This window comes from Dendrobium catenatum, unplaced genomic scaffold (assembly GCF_001605985.2).
Source record: "Dendrobium catenatum unplaced genomic scaffold, ASM160598v2 fragScaff_scaffold_488, whole genome shotgun sequence".
In the NCBI taxonomy this organism is placed as follows: domain Eukaryota; kingdom Viridiplantae; phylum Streptophyta; class Magnoliopsida; order Asparagales; family Orchidaceae; genus Dendrobium; species Dendrobium catenatum.
In genome coordinates this window covers 1,904,306-1,922,962 of record NW_021318950.1, presented here as the reverse complement: position 1 = coordinate 1,922,962, position 18,657 = coordinate 1,904,306, and the positions used below count along the sequence as shown (strand labels likewise).

The window sequence follows — 18,657 nt, the reverse complement described above, 5'->3', positions numbered from 1 at the left end:
AACACATTTAGTGCTAGCAATCAAGCACATTATTTCAATCATTAGTGAAAACCCTAAGAATTGAACCTAAAATCCTTTGAAGAAATCTTGCATTTTCATGGCTAAAATTGTCTAAAGCTCCCTAACCTCTCCCCAAAAGATTTTAACGTTCTATAAACGCCTAATTGTAAATATATAGGAAAAATTTTTTTAAAAGAACCCTAGAAATTTCTTTCAGAGGAAATCACTTGAAAAGATTTGAAATGTCTCAAAAAACCATACCATAGACTTTCCCGAGCCTTCCTCTGATTTTTCCAAAGAATACCAGAAAATACCGTCCGCAGCACTTTCGCTAGCTCCCGCAGCTCCTTCTCTTCCGCCCCCCCTCTCCTTCGTTCGCCGCATAGAAATGAACAAGGGATCAAAATAATCGGTCCCTTAAGGCTTTAAGAGGGTTTTTAGGAAAAAGACGCATGTGCCACTCTCCCAATTCTTCCTCTAACTAGCTCATGAAGGTAAACGGTATAAGGTTAAAATTACTTAAACATCTTCTCGATTTTTAATTTTCAAATCGTTGTGAAATTCATATACTTTATTTATACCGTTTCGATCAAAATTTCCAGGATTAATAACTTTATACGTCTAATCAGACGACTTTGAAAATTTGTCTAATTTCGTCCGGCAGCATCAAAATGCGTGCAACGCATACGACGACAGTTTTCGGGTTTACAAAGCAAAAGCTTTGTTTTCTAGTTTTTTTTCTCTATAGTCTAGAATAGGTTCCATGGTGGCTGCCCTTTACAGGCATGATGTTGGTTCGTCCGTTCTGCTTCAACTGAAGGCCGCCCCAACCTTTCTCCTATTCTCAATTACTTCATTTGCAAGCCGAACCGCTACCCTTCTTTTTTTCTTGGTTGTTCTTCTCCTCCCCTCATAATTCTGGTGTGATTTGATATCATAGCATCTATTCATGCTGCTAAGAAGAGTCATCCATGACCCATTCAAGAAACATCAGTTGTAGAATGGCACATGGAGAGATCCGTCCAATTATAAGACTGCTCTGTGGTGATGGAGCCTTTGTCAGCCAATCGAAAATCGGGATGAAGAAAGCCATCAAGAAGATGATGAGAATCTTCCACCAAGAAGTCTCAGTGGGGAAGAAGGAATCACCTCTTCGCCTATTATAGAAAGTGAACCAAGAAAGCCCCCTTCAATCAATCATCGGGATGAAGAAAGCCATAAAAAAATGATGAAATTCCTTGCACCAATAAGTCTCTAGTGGGAAAGAAGAACCATCTCTTCGCTATTATAGAGTAAACCATGAAAACCCCCTCAGCTTTTCGGATCAAGATTGACCTCTGGAATTTAAAGACTGCTTAAATCCAGATGATGCATAGTTGCTGCATACTGTCGAATAAATCTTGGAATTCAATGAAGTCCACTTGACCCTAACCCTAGCAACTTGTAAACAGAGCCGCAATACATGTCCAACTTGAAACCATGGCTACTTTCAATGAAAATAGTTAAGACCCAACTGTTAAATATGGGCTACCTTTCAATGGAGCACTAGAACCTAACTCTTAAACCTGTTAGACTACTTTTAAGAAAGAAGGAAGACCACCCAACCTTTTAACCTGCAGGTTAGTGGGGAAGAAGAACCATCCTTCGCTATTATAGAAGTAAACCATGAAAACCCCCTTCAGCTTTTCGGTTCAAGATTGACCTTCTGGAATTTAAAGACTGCTTAAATCCAATGAATGCATTAGTTGGCTGCATACTGTCGAATAATCTTGGAATTCAATGAAGCCCACTTGACCCAAACCAAGCAACTTGTAAACAGAGCCGCAATGCATGTCCAACTTGAACCATGGGCTACTTTCAATGAAAATAGTAAGACCCAACCTGTTATATGTGGGTCTTTCAATGGAAGCACTAAAGACTAACTCTTAAACCTGTAGACTACTTTTAATGAAAGCAGTAAGACCCAACCTTTTAAACCTGCAGTTGTACAGTTAGACCCACTATCCAAAAAATGCGGGTTACTTTCAATGAAAGAAGTTAAAACTAACCTCTTAAACATACGAGCTACTTCCAGGGAACCATAAGACTCTCCATACGGCTATACTTCCAAGGGAGCGTAAACGCCATATAGTTACTTTCAATGAAAAGTCATATATCCCGACCCAAATCCAAAATACGAGCAACTCTTAGATGGAGCATAAGATCCAATCTAAATCTAAACTACTGGCAACTCCTAAGTGGAGCTGTAGTCAACCTAAATCAAATCATCATAAACATCTATCCACATCAGTTTACTTAGGATCCTTTAGAGGAGGCAACCATCGCTACTAATTCAGATTCCATGGATACTACAATTAACAATCATTATTGTGTTGTAAGCGAACCTACGACATACCTAGGGCTTCAGAACCATGGATGTTGATCGGGTTTACCTCCATTTCTCCACAACAGAAACTAAAACATCTAAAATTATTCATCCTTAATTACAGTGCTTTCATATGTAGTAAGAGGGGTAATTAATATGAGGGCAAAGCCCTCATAGTAATTAAGGACCCTATAAATAAATCCTGATACTACTCTCCAGAAAAATTTGGTCAACTACAATCTGCTTCAAGGAGAATGGAATCCGATGGTTGTTAAAGCAGGATTCATATCCACGCACCATTTTCCTAAGCAAAACACAAAAAGTTCCTAACTAGGTAATATAGAGTACAAAGGCTAGGCTAATATTTAATATTGTCAGAAACAAAAGAAAAAACTAAAGCACTTAAGAAATATAGACAAAAATCATAAACATTCATGAGTATCGAGGAATCTATTATAACTATACAATTGACATCTAGCCAAAGCTATTGTGAATTCTGAGTGAGCGCTGATATATTTTTATTTAGAATATAATGAAGAATGATTCTGTGTGCAAATCATACATAAGTCAATTATCTATACAACATGCCATTCTTTAAGTGGAGTTTTTTATTTGGTATCTTTTTATGTTTTTATTATCAAAAGTTAATTCTCTGAAGACTTACCCGGATAGCATCTGTGTCTCAAAATTGCAGTTGTCTAATTAATGTTCTTTCATTTGAAACTTTTTTAGAATTCATATACTGATAAACATGCATCTTTCTTCATAGATTTTCAATTCACTTTCAAAAAATGTAGATAATATTTATTTTCTTATAGCTTTGGTTGTGCTTATATTCTGTGCTTTTAAATGTGCTGTAGAATGTCAATCGATTAATATTGGTATTTTTTATAAAAGCATATATTAAAATTTTGATCCTTTGCTTTAAATTCTTTAGAGAATTCCTCTGTATGGCTAGCAAAATCCGATCAATTGTATTGCATGTAATTCTTTAGCAAACATACTTTTAGCTTAGCATCGCATCTTCTTCTAAAATATGTGTGGAAGATGTTTTGTTTTTGTTCCAATAACTCTTTATGGACTCACTTTGAACTTATTTTGGCAGTTGGCATCTCAACTCATTACATTTGAACATGAAGGAAATTGGAGTAAAGCTTAGAATACTGCGACTTGCTTGTATCGCATCAGTGCAGGAAACTGAAAGCTTGCATGGAATTATCCACAAATGCTGCCCTTACCTCTAATGTTATGATGGAAAAACGCAATTGAAATTGTAAGAGGAAATTGAATGAAATTCTTCAAAACATTGGCACTAGTCATTGTCTGGATGTTTATAGTCAAGGATTGAATGTGCCAATGTATTTATTTTAAGCTTGATACTAGAGTTCACAGTAATTAACAGGTGTTTTTACATAGTCATAAGATCAACAGAATAGATCAAATGCTTTTTTGTCATAGTAAGAATGTGGATTTTTTCTATCATCCGATAGATTGAAAATTGCCACCTAGCAATTCTTCTCTAACCTAATTGACTTTTTATATACATTTATATCCTGTAGTAATGGAGCCTTGACATTTGAGTACCTTTTTTTTAACATAGTGGGTCATTTATGCGAGAGAATTGGCAGAAACTGAAATCAAACTCTATACTATCGACTGTTCAATATTCAACAGAAGTGATGCCTGTATGAAAACCCTACAATCGCTTTTTTTTCAACAATTCCATACTGAACTACAAGCTTGATCAATCTTCAGTCGAATGCCTCCATCATATTGCCTTATGTTAATTTTGCATATTATACTATGTCTTTACATTTATGATCTAAATAGCATATTTCATGTGTATTTGTATTATTTTCAAGTCTTCCTTGTCATTTTACTTATTTATTGCAGTGGTTTTTCTTTTACGGTGTATACAGTTAGCATGAGAAAGTATGATGTTTCTATTGCTTGTTGTGTAATCATATATATTTTCAGCCAATGAATGTTAGGTAGCTTTGGGTGTCATGAGCTTTATATATATAATATTTAATATATTTATATATACTTTGTTAGACCGTGCAGCGCGTCCACGCCGGAACCGCCAACACAAACAGCTGAACGGTGGAGCGCGCGCGCGCTCCTCTCTATCGTTTTAGGAAGGAATTGTGAGGAGTTTAGGAGAATATGATTGTAGGACTGTTTAGGGAATTCCCTTTGAATTGTATGCATATAAATAGTTGAATTTTTCTAGGGTTTGAGTATCTTGAATTTGTTTGAAATTTGAGATATCTTAGATTTAGGTTTTCTTTGGCTCTTGGCATTGATGATTTGGGAGAGATCGATCCTCCCTCGAATTGAGATCAATTGTATCTTGCTATTTTATACATCTACTAGTGAATACAAGTCTCGACTTGAGTTTTCTCTCAGTTTTCTCTCATGTTCTCTTTTATGATATGGGTGTAACCGTGACAAAATCACCGACCAAAAACCCATCACATACCCGATCGGACACGACGATTCGCCCACCGCACTTACCCACCGCCTCACTCACGAATAAACAAACAATCCCTCTCCCATTCGGACGGTTACGCACACACACGCTCAGAGAAACGAAACGAATACGCAGAGAGAGTCGAACTCTACTTACATGTGCTCTTGTTCGTCGCTCTGTCTTCCCGATCCGCCTCTACCACCCGTCGAACTCCAGTCAACCTCTCCAACACTGTCACCCCAGACCGCCACCCGGCCTCCTCTATCCTCCGCCACCGACAGCGACGAACCCGTCGACCCATGCGTGATCCCTCCACTCTCGCTAGCCGACTCCTGGTGCTGCTTCTTCCGCTCCCAATCTCTTTATATAAGTATTATAATATATAATTTATATTATTATATATTATAATGAAACTCTTGTATAATACATATTAATATTATAAATGTATAATATTATATATTAATTTAATAATAAAAAAAAAAGAAAAAAGAATGGAGAGAAAATAAAGAAATTTCATACAGTGGTCGAAGACCTCGGCCGTCGCATCTTAGATCCGGCTGGATGGTTCCAAAATGAAGACCTCACGCAGTCGATCTTTGATCCTTGTGGGATGGTTAAAATCGAAGATCCCGGCCGTCGCATCTTAGATCCGGCCGGATGGTCCAATGAAGACCCACACAGATCGATCTTAGATCTGGTTAGAATGTTTAAATTCCGAACACCCTACGTCGCACCTTAGCGCGGGTAGGAAGAATTACGCAGTCCATCCCGATTTCTCCCTCTGGGGAAGACGCCGGAGGCTGCCGAAATTTCAGTGGACAACAAAAGACTTGGACTTAAATAAAAAATTGATTTAATTCAATTCAAATGTATAATAAATCTTAATTAAAATTCGCATAAAAAATGTTGATTTGAACTTAAACTCAAACTCCAACCAGACTTTCACTTGAACTTGAAAAAAACTCAATGCTCTTCTTAAAACAATTTGTTTTGAATTGTCTAATTCTCTTATAAAGTTCTTTGGGAAATCTCATGCTATTGAATACAGCATTATTATTCTTTCTATAATGAATATATGTTAAAACTTGGTACCTCTCCGAGTCTATGTAAACCGACAAAGCCTTCACAAATCTTGTATTTTGCAGAGGGACCCTAACATCTCCATGCATTTGAAGAGATCATAAGAGTTATAGAAAACTTTAATGAGCAAACTACAGTGCTTAACAATTAGAGAAATCACAATTTGATGATTTGAAAAATGATTATCTCATAAGACCTTATAATCAAATAAATTGAGAATAATCCAGTCGCCTTAACAGCGATATATTTAATGATATAATTCGCTTTATTATTATGAGCAATAATTACCAGACTTTGAGTGCATATTAAAATTACCTATAAATGTGAGTAGATATTATAATAACCCATACAATTACACAATTCATCTCATGATGAGGAGGAATAGGGAATTTGTAGTGCCCATAACAACTAGCCTACAAGCAAAATACACATTCTCCTACGTGGCGAAAGAATAGGAGAATTATAATCAAAATAAATAACTTTTCTGAGGGACGTAACACATAGCACCATCTCTAAGCCATATGAACAAGCTTCCTTGCATTATTGTAAAGAATTATCTTCTATGTGCCATAAATGAGAACCTGATTAGCAAGTAACCCACCGAATCCAGCAACAATCGATGTGCAAGGCGGACAGAAGGCGTTGTAAGCCCCTAATACAATATTTTGGCATGTCCCTAAATAAAATCACTCTCGCAAAATGATCATATCTAAATAAACCATCACTGGTTCAATGGATCTATTTTATGCGTTAGTTTTTAAACATCCTAAACATTTTAAAATGCCCCTCTATGTATTAAATTATGACCCTATAAATAAACACCCTCATGCTGCTCCGACAAATGCAATAAATTTCTAAATGCTAATGTCCGAGAATGCTGCGCATGTCCAAATGCTACCAACCCGCATTGCTCCAATTTCAACATCTAAAAATCACAAAATCAACGATTCGAAATGCTCAGTCTAATACTCAGTATTCATCCTCTCCAAAAAGACTGGAGATTGACTTGACTTGAATTGCAATACCTCCCAATATCCTACAAAAATGAAAATGTAGCTATTGTAATTACCCGATGATGGCGTGTTGAAGTGAGGCAAATCTAACCGGAGCGAGGTCCAAATTTCAAATCTCAAATATCAAATACTCAAACCGGAAGCCAAATGTGAGAAGCTGAAGTGCCCATCTTGAGTCGAGCGATGCCATGGGTGGATTCATAAAGTGGATGCGATATGTTGCTATCAATGGGCGATGTACGGAGGAGAGAAATGACAGCGTGGGAATGTGCTTAGAGGGAAAGCCGTTAGCTATGTATCATGTGTTGACTAGAGGATGGAGGCCTATCCGAGGCTGCGGCGTTCAAAGAATGCTTATGATAGCGTTTCCGAGGGCGATGAGGTAGGACAGAATTTAATGGGCACATATTCTTGCCCTTAGCCAGGAAGCACGGTGGCAGTTTACCGGGGAATAGGTTCACGTATACTGCTAGTAGCTGGATCCATATCTCTGAGTCAGCCCTGAAGCGGGAATTTCATCAGGGCTGAAACACGGAGGTAAGAATAACAGTCAGGTTCTGAGCCAAAGAATCTAGCAGCCATGGAGTTGCCCAGTTGGTGGAAAATTAGAAGAAGTCTGAAAGAGAGCTCAACGAAACTGCCAGGGAGCTCTTACAGGACGACGACCACTTTTCTTAGCAACCCAAGGGCCTGCATCAAGCAACTGATTAAAATGAACCACCCGATTGATCCTCAATTCGAGAGGAGGATCGATCTCTCCCAAATCTCTAGCAATGCCAAGAGCCTAAAGAAAACCTAAATCTAAGATATCTCAAATTTCAACCAAATTCAAGATACCCGAACCCTAGAAAAATCAACTATTTAATGCATACAATTCAAAAGGAATTCCCTAAACAGTCCCTACAATCAATTTCCCTCCTAAACTTCCTCACAATTCCTTCCTAAAACCGTCCCGCAAGGCGCGCAGCTCGCGCGGCCTCTGCCCAGTTCAGCTGTTTCGTGTCCGGGCCGGTCCCGCGTGGACCGGCTGCACCGGTCTAACAAAGTACTAAAAAATATTTAAAATTTTAGATAACATTCATACATTACAAGCTCATGACACCCAAAAGCTACCTAACAATTCATTGGCTGAAAAATATCAGCTTTGACTCGTTACACAACAAGCAATAGAAACATCATACTTTCTCATGCTAACTGTATACACCGTAAAAGAAAAAACCACTGCAATAAAATAAGTAAAATGACAAGGAAGACTTGAAAATAATACAATAACAGCATGAAATTATGCATTTAGATCATATGTAAAGACATGATTAATATGCAAATTAACATAAGCAATCAGATGGAGCGGCATTGACAGAATTGTCAAGCTTGTAGTTCAGTATGGAACTTGACAAAAAAGGGCACCTGTGCAGGTTTTCATTAAGGCAAACACTTCTTGAATATTGCCCGGATCGAGAAGTGAATTCAGAGGAGAAAAATGAAAAATCCCAGTTCCCAGCTCTCCAAGCAGCCTCATACTACAGATTAAATTAGAAAAAAGTCCAAAAAAAGTTTAAATATAAGTGTATAAATCTTTTCAATACTATATCATGAAAAATCAACCACATCTACAAGGAGAAAAAACCTTGATCTACTTTAAATTTTATATGAACGTGAAAAACCTGCAATTCTGTGAACTCAGAATCAAGCTTAAAATGCCCAATATTGGCCATCAATCCTTGACTATAAACATCCAGCACATGACTAGTGCCAATGTTTTGAAGAGATTTCATCAATCCTTTACAATACTTCCAATTGGCAGTTTTTCCATCATACACATTAGAGGTAAGGGCAGCATTTGTGGATAATTCTCCATGCAAGCTTTCAGTTTCCTGCACTGATGCCGATCTTACAAGCAAGTCGCAGTATTCTAGAGCTTTACTCCAATTTCCTTCATGTTCAAATGTAATGAGTTGAGATGCCAACTGTCAAAATAAGTTCAGAAGTGAGTCAATAAAGAGTTATTGGAACAAAAAACAAAATCCTTCCACACTATTTTAAGAAGAAGATCGATGCTAAGAACTAAAAGTACTGTTGCATAAAGAATTACATGCAATACATATGATCGGATTTGCTAGCCATAACAGAGGAATTCTCATAAAGAACATTTAAAGCAAAGGATCAAAATTTTAATATATGATTTTATAAAAAAATACCAATATTAATCGATGACATTACTACCAGCACATTATAAAGCACAGAATATAAGCACAACCAAAGCTTAAGAAAATAAATATCTATCTACAACTTTTGAAAGTGAATTGAAAATCTAATAGAAAGAAAGAATGCATGTATATCAGTATATGACAATTCTCAAAAAAAGTTTTCAAAATGAAAGTAACATTAATTAGACAACTGCCAATTTTTGAGCACACAAGATGCTATCCGGGTAAAGTACTTCAGAGAAATTAACTTCTTTTTCTTTATATAAAAAAAAAAAATCGAAGGTGTTCACACTTAAAAATGGAGTGTAGAAATTCTTAGTATGATTTCCACAGAACCCTAAATATCATATATTTAAAAAAAAAATCTATCAGCGCTCACCAGAATTCACAATGCTTTGGGCTAGATGACCCAATTGAATAGTTATATAGATTCCATGATCCATAGAATGCTTTATGACTTCTTGTTATATTTTAGTGCTTTAGTATTTTTCTTTTTTTCTTTGACAATAATTAATAATTAGCCTTAGCCGTGCTGTACTCATATATTACCTAGTTAGGACATTTTGTTGTTTTGCTTAGGGAAAATGGTGCGTGGATATGAATCCTGCTTTACAACCATCGGATTCCATTCTCCTTGAAGCAGATTATAGTTGACCAAATTTTTCTTGAGAGTAGTATCAGGATTTATTTAATCTGGGTCCTTAATTACTATGAGGGCTTGCCCTCATAATTAATTACCCCTCTTACTATATATGAAAGCATTGTTAATTAAGGATGAATAATTTTAGATGTTTTAGTTTCTGTTGTGGAGGAAATGGAGGTAAACCCGATCAACATCCCATGGTTCTGAAGCCCTAGGTATGTCGTAGGTTTCAGCTTACCAACACTAATGATTGTTAATTGTAGTATCCATGGAATCTGATTAGTAGCGATGGGTTGCCTCCTCTAAAGGAATCCTAAGTAAACTGATGTGGATAGATGTTATGATGATTTGATTTAGGTTGGGACTTACAGCTCCACTTAGGAGTTTCCAGTAGTTTAGATTTAGATTGGATCTTATGGCTCCATCTAAGAGTTGCTCGTATGTTTGGATTTGGGTCGGGATATATGACTTTCATTGAAAGTAACATATATGGACAGTCTTACGGCTTCCCTTGGAAGTATAGCCCGTATGGAGAGTCTTATGGCTTCCCTTGGAAGTAGCTCGTATGTTTAAGAGGTTAGTTCTTACTTCTTTCATTGAAAGTAACCCGCAATTTTGGATAGTGGGTCTAACTGGTATCACCTGCAGGTTTAAAAGGTTGGGTCTTACTGCTTTCATTAAAAGTAGTCTACAGGTTTAAGAGGTTAGGACTTAGTGCTTCCATTGAAAGTAGCCCACATATTTAACAGGTTGGGTCTTACTATTTTCATTGAAAGTAGCCCATGGTTTCAAGTTTGGACATGTATTGCGGCTCTGTTTACAAGTTGCTTGGGTTTAGGGTCAAGTGGGACTTCATTGAATTCCAAGATTTATTCGACAGTATGCAGCCAACTAATGCATTCATTTGGATTTAAGCAGTCTTTAAATTCCAGAAGGTCAATCTTGATCCGAAAAGCTGAAGGGGGTTTTCATGGTTTACTTCTATAATAGCGAAGAGATGGTTCTTCTTCCCCACTAGAGACTTATTGGTGCAAGGAATTCTCATCATCTTTTTTATGGATTTCTTCATCCCGATGATTGATTGGACATTAAAAGTAGTCTACAGGTTTAAGAGGTTAGGTCTTAGTGCTTCCATTGAAAGTAGCCCACATATTTAACAGGTTGGGTCTTACTATTTTCATTGAAAGTAGCTCATGGTTTCAAGTTTGGACATGTATTGCGGCTCTGTTTACAAGTTGCTAGGGTTTAGGGTCAAGTGGGACTTCATTGAATTCCAAGATTTATTCGACAGTATGCAGCCAACTAATGCATTCATCTGGATTTAAGCAGTCTTTAAATTCCAGAAGGTCAATCTTGATCCGAAAAGCTGAAGGGGGTTTTCATGGTTTACTTATATAATAGCGAAGAGATGGTTCTTCTTCCCCACTAGAGACTTATTGGTGCAAGGAATTCTCATCATCTTTTTTATGGCTTTCTTCATCCCGACGATTGATTGGAAGGGGGCTTTCTTGGTTCACTTCTATAATAGCGAAGAGGTGAATCTTCTTCCCCACTAGAGACTTCTTGGTGGAAGGAATTCTCATCATCTTCTTGATGGCTTTCTTCATCCCGATTTTCGATTGGCTGACAAAGCTCCATCACCACAAGCAGCTCTTATAATTGACGGATCTCTCATTGCCATTCTACAACTGATGTTTCTTGAATGGGTCATGGATTGACTCTTCTTAGCAGCATGATAGATGGCTATGATATCAAATCACACCAGAATTATGAGGGGAGGAGAAAGAACAACCAAGACAAAAAAAGAAGGGTAACCGTTCGGCTTGCAAATGAAGTAATTGAGAAGAGGAGAAAGGTTGGGTAGCCTTCCAGTTGAAGCAGAAGGATGGACAACCAACAACTGCATGTTGTAAAGGGCGGCCACCACCTGGAACCTATTCTAGACTATAGAGAAAAAAAACTAGAAAAACCAAAGCTTTTGCTTTGTAAAACCCGAAAACTGTCGATCGTATGCGTTGCACGCATTTTGATGCGCCGCGACGAAATTAGACAAATTTTCAAAGTCATCTGAATTAGACGCAATAAATTTTATAAAATTCTACGGAAATTTTTGATCGAAACGGTATAAATAAAGTATATCGAATTTCACACGATTTGAAAGTAAAAAATCGCCGAAGATGTTTAAGTAAATTTTAACCCTTTATACCCGTTTAGCCCTTCATGAGCTAGTAGGGAAGAAATTGGGAGAGTGGCACATGCGTCTTTTTCCTAAAAACCCTCTTAAAGCCTTAAGGGACCGATTATTTTGATCCCTTGTTCATTTCTATCGGCCGAACGAAGGAGAGGGCGGGCGGAAGAGAAGGAGCTGCGGGAGCTAGCGAAAGCTGGCGGCCGACGGTATTTTCTGGCTAGTTCTTTGGGAAAAATCAAGAGGAAGGCTCGGGAAAGTCTAAGGTATGGTTTTTTGAAGACATTTCAAAGCTTTTCAAGTGATTTTCCTTGAAAGAAATTTCTAGGGTTTCTTTTAAAAAAATTTTCCTACAAAATATCTTTACAATAATGATTACTCTAACTATTAAAAACGTTTTTATGCTTACAAATCAAACTTTCATGAGAAAAATTTTGAGTTTAGAAATTAGGGTTTTGATGAAACGTTAAAATCTTTTGGAGAGAAGGTTAGGGAAGGCTTAGGAACAATTTTTAGCCATGAAAATGCAAGATTTCTTCAAAGGATTTTAGGTTCAATTCTTAGGGTTTTTTCACTAATTTGAAAAATGTTGATGCATGCTTACCTAAAGTGTTTACAAATAACATTACGAGGGCTCTAATGGTGAAATTTGGGCATTTTTCACAAAATCATATTTTCCCCTAATTTTTATATGTAATAATCCTAAAATTAAATGCCCTAAAATTATAATTAGGAAAAAGGGATGTTTTAACATGCAAATTGAATGATATTAGTGAAGAATTAGGTTTTCAAAAATTTGAATTTAGGTAAATCCGAAAATTAGCAATTAAATTACATCTCATTAAGGAAAATATTTCATATAAAAACATGATATTTGGATATGTTAATGAACATGATTAGATATGTGATAAATTAACTTTTAAAATATGAAATATGAGATAAATATGCTTTAGGGTATGGGTAGGTTAATGAGCTTTAATGATCCTAAGGAGAGGTAATGAGATAAATATGCTTTATACCCTAAACCCTAAATTAATGGAATGTGTAGGGTGTTTAGTGAGATATATTGATTTGGGTTGATTATAAGAGGCTTATGTTGTTATGTTGTAACTTTTCCTTAGGACTTGAAAAAATGAGGTTTTAAGAAGAGATCGGTGAAACAATACTTTCAATGTGCAACATTTGAGATATGAACATTTTATTCTACAAACTCATATTCCTTTATGTTTTGAAATGTTATATTAAATGTTCTCATTGCATATTCAATGTTCTCATGTATATTAAATGTCCTCATTATTTAAAGCAATGCATATTTAATATTCTCATGCATATTAAAGTTCTCATTATTTGATAATAAACAAGGCATAGAAGTCTCTTTCATATAGACTTGTCTTATACTCAATGCATATGATTGATATGAAAATACTACACTACATATCTATGTTTCTATGAAAACAAATGTTTAAATGATTGTGCATGTTGAAGACGGAGTATCAAATATAATGCAAAAGCACAATATGACTCTTTAGAGCAATATGGATGTTGACCTCCACAGGAGATTCAAAAGAAAAAAAAATTCAAAATCAAAATATCTGTAAACCATCGGCTGTACATCCCATAAAACCTGTCGAAATCCTGCTTAAATCCAGCTGTTCAGCGTCGTCTGCATCGTATCCTGAAAACCTTGCGTGCTTCCTGCATAAATCCTGCGATTCTACAGCACCTCGATCTCGCTCTGTCTTTGCGTCTATAAAACGAAGAGGGAGAGGCTTCTCCTCGGCACTTCTTCCACGCTCGATCCTTCCAACCCCGTCCCTACTTCCCATCCTGATTACACATAGAGAGAGAGAGAGAAGAGAGAGAGCTTCCAACCACTACTCATCGAAGCCCTCTATTCTTCCTCCCATCTCTTCCTCCCATCCCGATCTTCACAGAGAGAGAGACCAAGCTCGATCTCCTTCCAAGCCGCCAGGACTTCCGATCCAGCACGTCTGTAGCCCGGTCTCTCTCTCTCCCTTTACTTATATATTATTATACTTATTATACATACTATATATATATATATATATATATATATAATATATATATAATATATATAATATATAAATTCTTTAAAAGAAAAAAAAAAAAAGAGAAAACAAAAAAGATTTTGTGCACTCCGACATCTTCGTCGCCGACGTTTGCAAAGGTATAAAATTTCCAAACTCAAAACCTCGAGAGCCCGTTTTCGGAGTTCGCGGCGCACCGGAAAACGCCTATACAACGCCTTTATTGTGCGTGGTGGCATGGCACCCTGGTGCGACGCCTACGACGAGGCGGGTAATCATCTAAAAGCACTAATTCAATGTTTGTGGCGCACCGGAAAACCGCTTATACACGCCTTTATTTGCAGTTGTGGTGGGATGGGACCCCGGTGCGGCACCTACGACGAGGCGGGATCACTCATAAGTACCTCGAGCGTGTGTGTGTAGGGGGGGGGAAGCCAACTGCTTTTTAAAATAGGTACCGTCAAAGACCCCATACATGTCTTTATTGTGCGTGATGGGAAGAAAGATCACGGCCGCGGTGTCCTCGTCCGAGGACACCTACCATACACGCCTTTATTGCGCCTGGTGGGAAGGCCCAGTTTCGCATAGTTTTCCCCTAAATAGGGGAGACTCCAGGAGCTTGCCAAAATTTCAGGTGAACACGAGACTGTACCTGGAATTGATTAAACTCAAAAGAACAACGGAGGACTTGTACTTTGACTTTTGAACAAGATCTAAGTGACTTAATAAGCAATTGAACCCAAATAAAAAATGTGCAAGAGGCTTAATTTGAACTGAAATCAAATTTGAATCAACTATGGACCACAGTGAACATTTGAATATTCAAATTGAATTTAGACAAGGACTTGGGGACAAGTTGATAGTGGACTTGTGAGCTTGATTTGGACTCAAGCAAAACTAGAACTTTTGACATTGAACTTGAACAATGAAATGGACTTATATTTGGACACGAAGCAAATGATTAACAAAATAATTGAATCTAAATGAAATAAGTTCATACTTAAACTTGATTGGAATACCAAGTGAATATGACTTGAATCTTTTGGGCTTTAACCCAAATGAACAAAGGACATATATTGACACTTCGCTGGACTTGAGCAAACTATGAATGGCATAACTTGATTGAATCAAATAACAATCATATGAATTAACAATTTGGACAGAAGGGGAATCATGCTGGAGAAAACTTCAAGCAAATGAAAGCTTCAAATGTGTATCATAACCCATACATAAACCTATAACGAGTGAAAATTAAAATGCAAACAAGGACTTGTGACATGCGGTTTGAGTCATGCATGAATGATGAGCAATCAATAATATACCCGACAAGCCATTTGAATGCATGCAATTAGAAGCTTGTAATGGATATGATGACATGCTAGCCATCATATATGCTCGCAAGTGAAACAAGAGAGTTGTGAAGGAAATAATCTCCTTGACACCAAGCAATCATTAATTGACAAACACATGTGACAATCTCTTGTGAAAATTAAAAGACATGCGACAAATACAAGCACTACAAACCATGTAGTAGGAGGCAATAACTGATACATTATCCTTGCGAGCAATGTCAAAATACAAGCAAAAGTATTTAACCCTTGCAAGCAATGGTGATCAACATATAATAGATGTAGATATATGTTGGTAATGACGAAAGACTTTTTCATATATCTACAGTGGCCCACCTACAAGTAAAAAAGAGCATCATATGTGGAGAGGTTGACAATGAAATGCGGCTCGCCTATGATCAATGAATACATTATTCTATTGCAAACGGAAGAGTCTAATGATATTGTGAGAGACTTATCCCAAATTCAACATACTCAATGCAATATATGTGAATGTTAGGATACTCTCACGATCAACAAACAGTCTGGTGCTAAGCAAATACATCAACCCCCTGCGAGCAGAAGGATTTAACATGGAATGAATGCAAAAACCCCTGAAGAATGTAGAAATTTATACTTGTAATTCGTATGCAAAGACTATATACTTGCTATGTGAACAAGATACTACCCACCTACAAGTTATCATAACATAAGATAGTGAATGTTACAACACTCATACGATCAACTATCATGCAAATGGTTAGCAAACACATTGATTCGCTGCAAATGGAGATAAAAAATATAAAGCAGAGGTAAGCTCCTAAAAATTGTTATAGGAGACTTGTTGTATGTTCAATATATAATCCCTAACAAAATGTAATATGACTACATCAAGTACAAGCGACTACGAGCCATCACAAAAGCTCGTGATAAATGTAGTTATCTATGATCAAGCAGGAGATTAGTTCGTGCACTATAATCTACCTGCGTAAATCATGCAAGTAGTGCACGATAGTCTACCTGTGCAAAGCAGCGAACAAGTCAATTCAGAAGCTGTAACGTCGCGCCACCGGATCTGCAACACTCATACAAGCAAACATAAGGCGTCTACAAGTTACAACGCCACGCCACCGGATCTGCAACACTCGTATAGCGGACAGATTGTAAAACCCGAAATTTGTCATTTGAGTGCGTCGCACGCGTATCGATGCGCCGCGACGAACTTAACTAAAATTTTGATGTCGTCGGAATTCGACGAAATAAATTTTATTAAATTCGTCACGAAATTTCGATCAAAACGGTATGTAGAACTTGTAGTTAATTTCGCACGGTTTTAAAGTTAAAATTTGTCAAAGTTCGTTTAAGTAATTTTTGTCTTTATTTTCCCCTTTTTGTCCTTCATGAGAAAATAGAATAACTTTTGGGAGAAGGGTACATGCATAATTTTCCTTTGCCCATTTTCCTTAAGCCCTCATCAGCCAAAGGGACCGAATATTTCGGTCCCTTGTTTTGTTTTCTCGGCCAAACGAAGAGAGGCGACGGGAGAAGGGGAGAAACAGCATCGGCTTGGTCTCTCCGGCGATATTCCGGCGAGTTTCCGGCGAGCGCTTTTAGGAAAAAGATAGAGGAAGACTTGGAGAAACTAGAAGGTAATATATTCTTTAAGAATCTTGTATTTCTCATGAGATTTTCTTGAAGAAAGATTTAGGGTTTGATTTTTTTTGGATCATTTCTTTAGAAAATCTTTAGGGTTTGCTTAGATTTATATTTTTATGCTTTAAAGTTGATGATTTCATAAAGGAAAACATTAAATCCGAAATTAGGGTTTTTTTTATGCTTTATTTTATAGGGATTGTTAGAAAATGTGATGAAAGGATTTTGGTATAAGAAATGCAAAGATTTCTTAAAGAATTTTGATTTTAAAAATAAGGGAAAACTTAGGGTTTTTCCTAACTTAGGGATTTTAGTATTGCATGTCATGAAAGCTATTTTAAATGATTTAGAGAGGTATCTAAATAAAAAAATTGCAATTTTGAGAAGAAAAATAATTTTCATAATTATTTTATGATTAAATTCTGAAAATAATAATGATTTATTATTATGTACAAGAAAGGGGAATGTTTTAGAAGGACTTAGGATGAATTGCATGAATTTTTAGGCTCCTATAATTTATATTTTATTTAAATCCGAAATTCATTAATAAAAACATCAAAGTTTGGTAGGAGGTTGATGATGTTGTACCTTAAGAATAGGTGTAGGAAGATTATAGGAAGCTTCTAAAAGAATTAGAAATTTTATTTTCGCAAAAGGTATATGTTAAATTATTTTTCTTTAGGTGGTGGTAAGAAGAAGAGTAATTAAATAGGAGAAGAGGAGGAATTAATACATTTTTGGAGGTAGGAATTCTTTTCCTTACATGTTCATTTGTTATTTCATATTTTTATCATTTTCTAGAAAAGCCCTTATGACATGTTTTATAGAAATGGAATATTAGTTACACATGCAATATACTTCATTGTTTCTTTCATGCTTAAGTGCTTAAGTGTAATCATTACATGTTATCAAATTCATGTTTAAAGATTTCATGTCAAACATGTTATATGAAAAGGAATGAATGTATGTTCATATGAAAAGATATAAAAATGATTGTGTATGAAGGATTACGGAGTACCAAAGACGGTGCAAAAACACATTATGGCCCTTGGGGCAAAAGAGGAAAAAGGAAGAAATGGCCAAAAGAGGTTTGTGTACCTGATCAGTACACCCTTGGTACTCCAGGACGGTTGTATATAATAATAAGTAAGCATTTTGAGACGGCATTCATTTCATACATATCAAATGACACATGCATATGGTACCTAAATGATTTCTCATTCATATAACATAAACAAGATAGCATGACTAGGAAAAGAAAAGCATGACCCCTTTAGTTTAAAAATGTACATTTCATTTTTAGTCATATGAGCATGTTTAGGGTTAGAAATTTCTACTCAGCGTAGCTCACTCCCTAACTTTGGAAAATTTTCAGGAGAACCCTCTCATAAGTGATGGCAGATCACCCGAGGTTTACTTATAGTCGTCGCGCAACGGGTGACAGGTTCTTTTACTGTTTTCTTTAGTTGTAGTTCTTTACTTTATTTTTGGATGGCATATAGAGCATGATTAGATATAAGTTGTCATCTTGTAAATTATGAACAACCTGTGGAATGGAACTAAAATATTTAGACCCGCTTTTTGTTCTTGAAGATTGTTTAGAAAAATTTTGTTTACATGAAAGATGAATAGTGTTTGATCTGAACGTCCGATTTCGTT

General features: G+C 36.5%; 1 protein-coding gene across 1 annotated transcript in view; it reads right to left on the bottom strand.

Annotated features, from left to right (window-relative positions):
• LOC110106501 (serine/threonine-protein kinase ATM) overlaps positions 1-18,657 on the bottom strand; it is a 256,327-nt gene that overhangs the window by 88,467 nt on the left and 149,203 nt on the right. The window contains exons 50-51 of the mRNA XM_028694452.1: positions 8,596-8,898; positions 8,339-8,451 (exon numbers count right to left, since the gene is read on the bottom strand). Of these exons, the coding sequence (XP_028550285.1) occupies positions 8,339-8,451; positions 8,596-8,898 (416 nt within the window). The remainder of the gene's footprint in view (positions 1-8,338; positions 8,452-8,595; positions 8,899-18,657) is intronic.